Below are 7687 nucleotides of genomic sequence, written 5' to 3' on the forward strand. Positions count from 1 at the left end.
GTCTAAAGAAGGTATTTGAAATAAACAAATCATTTGTCTTGCAGAAATCTATCATTCGTTCTGCAGCATCATTTCTATCACCAAGTCCAAAGTTTCCAACTACTGGACCCTCCTCTTTGCTCCCTACTTTTGCATTCCAATCACCAGTAATGAGGAATACATCTTGATTGCATGTTTGATCAATTTCAGATTGAAGAAGCTGGTAGAATTCTTCTATTTCATCTTCACTGGCTTTAGTTGTTGGTGCATAAATTTGAATAATAGTGGTATTAACTGGGCTTCCCTGTAGGTGCATGGACATTATCCTATCACTTATAGCACTGTACCTCATGACATTAGCTACTTAAAATGAGGGGGCGATAAAGGCATGAAGTGACGGCCTTACAAGGTTTCAAGAGGGAGTTTAGTTTAAGAGTATGGGGGGAAAGAAAGAGTTCCCACTGAACAGATTTCATCTTGTCTAGATGAACAGATTTTCATCTGGTGAAAAGAGATGGGAATGAGATTTGAATGATTCAGTAGTGAATAATTGTTATCATGACTAATTGGGACTGTCACAACTGTAAAGGTACAAGTTTATTAACAAAAACAGGGAAGTGGTTAATCTTACAGTCCAGAAACAGAGGACCCTAGCACCATCAAGGGAAAAGAGCACAAGCAGAATGTAGGACCTTATCCAGAGAAGCAGTGATGCCAGAGACGGAGGCAGAGATGGGGTCAGGGAGAGGGGGAGTAGCTGAGAACTCCAGATTTATGGGAAGAGAGGGACTAAGACTGGTGACCAGGAGGCAGACTTTCAGAATGTGCCCTTTGGAAAGTTAAATTATTATATATGCCTGAGTGTTTTTTTAAAAAAGCTAAAGTGGATAGAGAGAAATAATGTTACTGATGGTATATGAAGGGGATTATAATCATTGAAATGAAACAAGGCGTATGATTTTTTGAACGTACAACTGATGATCTGCCCTGTCTGTAAACTTTCACTCAATCCACAATAAAAACCTTACAAAAAAAAAAAATGCTAGTACCATCTTAGCAGAATTGAGGTTGTCAACAACTTACCACTTAACGTCACTCACCTTAATGGGTCTTTGAAATACATAGCTAAGAATGCAAAAATACGCAAAATGTTCTTTACTGGAAATCTGGAAGAAGGAAGCTGAAAGGCAATTATGAACAATGCCCAGGCCTAAGTGAAGACTATCGACATCAAGAGGGCAGCAAAAGGATTCACAGGGCGCGTCAGTAGCACAAGAGAAGGAAAGGAGGTCCAGGACTAGATGCTGGAATTCTTCCGTTAGACAACTTTATAAACATTATACCTTCGATTTAGTACTACGAATCAAAGGAGGAATCTTGAGTCATTAGCACATATTTACAGTGAAACATTAGGCATGCAGTTAAAGTCATAATTATGAAGCAGAATACCATAAAGATTCAAACAGTCAGGAGATGTACATACTGTTAAATCAAACTAATGTAATTTAAACTCATGCAACTGTTGGTCCAACTGTTCCTATGACTAGTTAATATCGTGTGTTTTTTTAACAAATTACAGATTGATAATGGGAAAAAAAAATAGTGAGTAACTGCTATGACGACTAACTGCGACTGTCACAATTGTAAAGGTAGAAGTTTGTAAAAAAAAAAAATGAAGGAGTAGTTAATCTTACAGTCCAGAAACAGAGAACCCTAGGACCATCAAGGGAGAAGAGCGCAAGCGGAATACAGGACCCTATCCAGAGAAGGAGACACACCAGAGATGGAGGCAGAGATGGGGACATGGAGAGAGGGAGCAGCTGAGGACTCTAGATTCATGGGAAGACAGAGACTGAGAACTGGTGGCCAGGAGGCAAACTTGCAGTATGTGCCCTTTGGTGGTATAAATTATTATATATAACTGAGTGTTTAAAAAACAAAAAAGAGCTAAAATGAATAGAGAGAAATATTGTTAACTGAAGGTACATGGTAGGGGTTATAATCATTGTAATGAAACTAGTATATGATTTGTTGAACATAAAACTGATGATCCGCCCTGTAAACTTACACTGAATTTACAGTAAAAACTTATGTGTGTGTGTGTGTGTGTGTGTGTGTATAGTTGTTAAGTGCCCTTGAGTCGATTCTGACGTATAGCAACCCTGTATAGGGTTTCTGAGGAGCAGCTGGTGAACTTGAACATCCATCTTTGCAGTTCAAATGACTTTGCAGTCTGTCGCCATAGTGCCATACCAGTACATTAGATACATTTATAGATATATAGATATATATTTCTCGTTTTCTGTAGAGTATGCTCAGAACACACTTGAAACCATTTCCTGAGGCCATATCATGTGACCTCATAAGATTTCTAATTGCACAACTTCATGCAAAAGACTGAAATTATCAAGAACTTCATTCTTCTTGGATCAACTATCAACACTCATGGAAGCTGCAGTCAAGAAATCAAACGACGTATTCCATTAAGCAAATCGCTGCACAAGACCTTTATAAAGTATTGAAGAGAAAAGATATCAGCTTAAGGACTAAGGTGTGCCTGACCCAAGCCATAGTATTTTCAATAACCTCATATGCATGCAAAAACTATATAGTGAACAAGGAACACTGTAGAAGAATTGATGCATTTGAGTTATGGTGTTGGAGGAGAATACTGAAAGTGGTATGGGCTGCCAGAATCCATTTTGGAAGAAGTGCAGCCAGAGTGCTCCTTGGAGGCCAAGATGGCCAAACTTCGTCTCTCATACTACAAACATATTGCCAGGAGGGACCAGTCGCTGGAGAAGGATATCATGTTTGGTGAGGCAGATGGTCAGAGAAAAAGAGGAAGACCCCCAGCGAGATGGCTTGGCAAAGTGGCAGCATCAATGAGCTCAAGCATGGCTACAATAGTGAGGTTGGTCCTGGATAAGGCAGTGTTTCGTTCTGTGGTGCATTGGGTCACTATTAGTCAGTACTGACTCAATGACACCTAACAACAACTTTAAATTTCTCTACAATTGTTCAAAGTAAGAACACAAAATAAATTTTGAGGTTCATGAGCATTGCTTGGTGCAGCTAAAAATATTAGTATTCCACTGTACATATTTTATTTATCCATTCACCTGTTGCTGGGCAGTTAGGCTGTTTCCATGTTTGGTTTTGTGAATAGTGCTGTAATGAATACTGTTGTACAAGTCTCTAAGTTTGTTTTCGAGTCTTTGGAAATCATTTGCCTAGGACTAAGGTGAGCCTGACCCAAGCCACGGTATTTTCAATAACCTCATATGAATGCAAAAGCTGGACAGTGAACAAAGAACACTGCAGAAGAATTGATGCATTTGAGTTATGGTGTTGGAGGTGAATATTGAAATTGCATGGGCTGCCAAAAGAACAAACAGAGCTGTGTTTGTTTGCCTAGGAAATCATTGTTTTCTTAGGCAAGAAACAGTGAAACATAGTAAGTACCAAAGCAACTGGAGAAAGGAAGGTCTTTTCTCAACAAATTGAGCTAACAAACCTGGTAGTAAAGGGTTCTACTCCTACCTAGTCCTGACTTACATTCATCGGTTACCCAGACGTAGCAATTTTATTTCCTGATTCTCAAGTCTGTCCCCTACTCATTGGTCATTTTATCATTGCTTCATTTTACAGCTGAACTACTTTAACAGTCTCACACTGATTTCTATGCCTTCAGATAATTTCCTTCCAAACAATCCTCCTCACTGTCAACTAAGTGACTTTTCTACTCAGTTTAGGATTTTCAAAAGTTATCTTTTAAGTGAGGGCATATGCACAAGAACACCCACACTTGTAGATAATACCCACTTGACCGGGCTTCAATGGCTGAATGATCAGAATCAAACAGAAGAGAAAAAGAGTAATCTAATAAAATTTGATTTACTTGACCTACACCTAATGGATGCAGTAGCTCAAATGTGGGAACAAATCTTTACAGCGAGGATTATTCCCACCCCCTCAATACACAGGCTAGACAAGGTTGGTCAACTTGGACACTGGCTACCCAAAATGGGGGGGCAATAAAGGCAAGAAGAGACTGGCATACAAGCTTTCAAGAGGGAGCCTAGATCCCTCTAGAAGGATCTAGGCTCCCTCTTGAAAGGCGTGAAGGAAGGTAGAATTTCCACTGAGTAGTATCCAATCTGTCTGGGTGGGGCTGATGAAAGGAGATGGGGATAGGTCTCTTGTGATACAATAGTGAATAATTGCTATCAGGACTGTCCGTGAGTGTTGGAAATGTAAAGGTAGACATTTTGTAGCAAAAGGAGAGGGGTGATTGACTTTGCAGTCTAGGAGCAGAGGTCCCTGGGACCATCAAGTGAGAAGAGCAGAGTGTGGGACCCTACGCAGAGAAGCAGTGACACCAGAGACAGAGGCAGAGACAATGATGTGGAGAGAAGGAGTGGCTGGGGACTCTAGATCCAAAGATGGAGGGGAGCTGTGTGCTGACGACCAGGGGGAAGGCTTGCAGGGTATTTATTCTCTTTGTTTAGTTGATGATGCATGGAGGGGATTGCAACCATGGCAATGAAACAATATACGATAGGATGTATGTAAATCTAATGTTCGCCCATGTAAACTATCACGTAATTCACAATAAAATATTTTTTTGTAAAAGTTAGCTTTTCTCTTGACCCCTTTTAGGTTTATTAGAAACAATAGCTAGTCACTCAATAAAATATTAATCTTGAGCAAAAAGTACAGCCGTTGTAACACAAATAACACAGTGCTTATAATCAAGACGATGTTAAATCACTTACATCATAAAACAATTTTCTATCAGCAGCCAGTCGTTTAGATGCCAAAGTCTTGGTAACATGATAGAAGGTAAGCAATGCTCGGTGCTGTCGAAGATCATCTTGGACTTTAACAGATTCTATAAGAGTGGGAATCAGTTCAGGCCACTGTCTAGGACAATCCAATCTAGCAACTTTTGCAATCAACACTGCGATCTGAGTTGCAATCTAGAGGGAAAATATTAACCATTAAAAATAAATGTATAGGATACAGAATGCATTCACAGTTGAAAACAATGAATGAATGAATGTTTACTGAGAAACTGCTTAGGGCAGTGAAGACTCACAAAATAGTCTTTAAACCTCTGAGGGGTTTACAACCCTTTCAGGGTAACAGTGGGGTCCTCCCTCTCCCAGTTACATATCAGTGTGAAGTTATATTTCCTTCATATAACTTTAACCAAACCAATATATTACAAAAGAGCAAATGAAGGAACAGATATAAAAACCTAGATGTCATATTTTTAATAGCCATATATTAAAGAAATTTATAACAATGCAAACCAATATCACTCTTCTGACTTATTTTTTTCCTTTGGGAAAATGGCTATTTTTCATTTTAAAGCTTATTTATGCTGGCAAATAATGATTTCTTAAATTATCTAATAAACAAACATTTTTTTAATTTCTCAGTTTTAAATCCCAATACTGTAAAAATCAAATGCATCCAACCCTTACAGGGTTTTCTATTTTAACAATAGAAAGTGGTTCTGAGACCACAAAATTTTAGAACTAATGACCTAAAATTAGAAATTAACATCAAATATTTTTGTTGTTAAGTGCCACTGAGTTAGTTCCAACCCATATCGACCCTGTATATCGTATTGGAGGAACAGCTGGTGAGCTTGAATGGCTGACCTTGCAGTTCAAACCGACTTTGCAGTCCAGTACGTTAACCCACAGTACCACACCAGTACTCCCTATAAAATATTAGGATTTAAATATACAGATAAATCTACAGATCAGTGTTTCCCAAATAATACTTGAAAGAACACTAAGTGGTTTAACCTTCAGTCACTCAAACCCCTCCTAAGCCACCTCAGGCCCAAAAGAAAGCAACTCTGTTCCTCTACAATACCCTTCTTTTTGTTGTCTAGGAATTGCAAAGAAGAGAAGTGAGATAATTTAAAGATGTCAAGATAAAACCGAGTTGGTAATACTACCAAATTCAGTATGTTTTAACATTCAAATCTAAGCAATCAGGATTAACAAATAGCAAAATCTTGAAAAAAATTTAAGAATTTTTATAAAAATTTTATAAAACTTATTTTATTAATCAAAGAGAAACATCACTCTGAAGGAAACAAAAAATGAAACTGTATCATCTATATTTACCCCCAGAGTAGTGGAAATTGAAAAAATGATGATGAAGGAAACAGACAGAAACCAGAAGACACACTGCATTTTTTTTTTAAGTTTTAAAATATAAATCATTAAAATTAAGTTCTATGCAATAAAAGCTCACATAATACAAGGAGACTACAAAAAATTGTAGAAAAAATGGAATTAAAAGACAATGGAATTTTTCCATGAACTTTATGAAGCCCACAAGCATATGGCAAAGATGTACTTTTAATTTAGTTCAAAAATTGAGAAATTTAAGAATTATAGTGATATAACTTAAAATGACAACTGAGTTTTACATCATTAATAAGCCAAGTCTAAACAAAATTCTTAATGGCTATAACAGTTTATCAAAATTTAAAAACCACCAGTGTATGTTTGTATATATATAAGCATCACAAATGGGTACTGGATAATAACATTTTATATTTAATGACAAGAAACAAAACCAGATCAGGAAAGAAGAAAAAATTAAGAGAATAAAAAGATTAATCAACATTCATTTTCTAACCTGATTTATTGGCTCATTGAAGTTGGTGATGAGCCCTGCACGCAATGTAGACTTTTCCTCCTCTGAGAGAGCACTGTAAAAACAGAGACTTATATAAGAGAATGCTACCTATTGATGAATGTAAATAAACACTACTATAAATTTTGCCAATAAAAACGCTTTCAAACAAGGTATCCCCAGTTGTTTCTGGTAAATAAATATAATTATCCCTTTGTCGGGCTGCAAACCTTAAGGTCAGCAGTTCGAAACTACCAGCCGCTCCAGGGGAAAAAGATGAGACTTTCTGCTCCCGTAAAGACTTACAGCCTCAGAAACCCTGTACAGTGTCGCTATGGGTCAGAACCAACTCATCAGCACTTAACAACAAAACAACTTATATATTTGCACATCAAATAATTTATGAGCATAAAATTCTGCCATAATTAAATGAAAATGAATCACAATACAGGAAGTGGTTAAAAAAGAATTACACCTAGTCCTCACTAATTGGCTATACCTTTAATTGAAATTTTTCATTTAAAACAATAGTAAAAAATCTACTATCCAATTGTTCTGTGAATTAACGACATACATCTGGAAGTAACAAATGCAGAGGCGTAAGGTGAGAGTAATTAGCTAGTTAAGACTATGTACCAACTTGGACATACCGACTCAATGGCACCTAACAACAACAAGCCAACCTAGATGAGCACATTCTCCAAAAAGTGAAAAAATAAGCATTCAAGAATCTCAACAAACCCCAGGATGGATAGACCCTAAAAGACAATCACCAAGACATATAATAATCAAGCTATCCAAAATTAAAGTTAAGGACAGAATACTGAAAGCAGCTAGGGAAAAGAGAAGTGTAACATACAAAGGCAACCAAATCAGATTACGCTTGGATCTCTCAACAGAAACCATGCAGGCAAGAAGGCAATGGGGAGACATATATAAAACCCGAAAGAAAAAAAAAAAACTGCCACCCAAGAATCCTCTACCCAGCAAAGCTGTCAATCAAATATGATGGTGTAATCAAAACATTCCAGGATAAACAGAA

General features: G+C 37.3%; 1 protein-coding gene across 1 annotated transcript in view; it reads right to left on the reverse strand.

Moving 5' to 3' along the window:
• Positions 1–7687, reverse strand: part of IPO11 (importin 11) — a 295618-nt gene that overhangs the window by 244567 nt on the left and 43364 nt on the right. The window contains exons 3-4 of the mRNA XM_006876193.1: positions 6649–6721; positions 4758–4961 (exon numbers count right to left, since the gene is read on the reverse strand). Coding sequence (XP_006876255.1) covers positions 4758–4961; positions 6649–6721 — 277 coding nt within the window. The remainder of the gene's footprint in view (positions 1–4757; positions 4962–6648; positions 6722–7687) is intronic.

Source organism: Chrysochloris asiatica, unplaced genomic scaffold (genome assembly GCF_000296735.1).
Source record: "Chrysochloris asiatica unplaced genomic scaffold, ChrAsi1.0 scaffold00362, whole genome shotgun sequence".
Taxonomy (NCBI): domain Eukaryota; kingdom Metazoa; phylum Chordata; class Mammalia; order Afrosoricida; family Chrysochloridae; genus Chrysochloris; species Chrysochloris asiatica.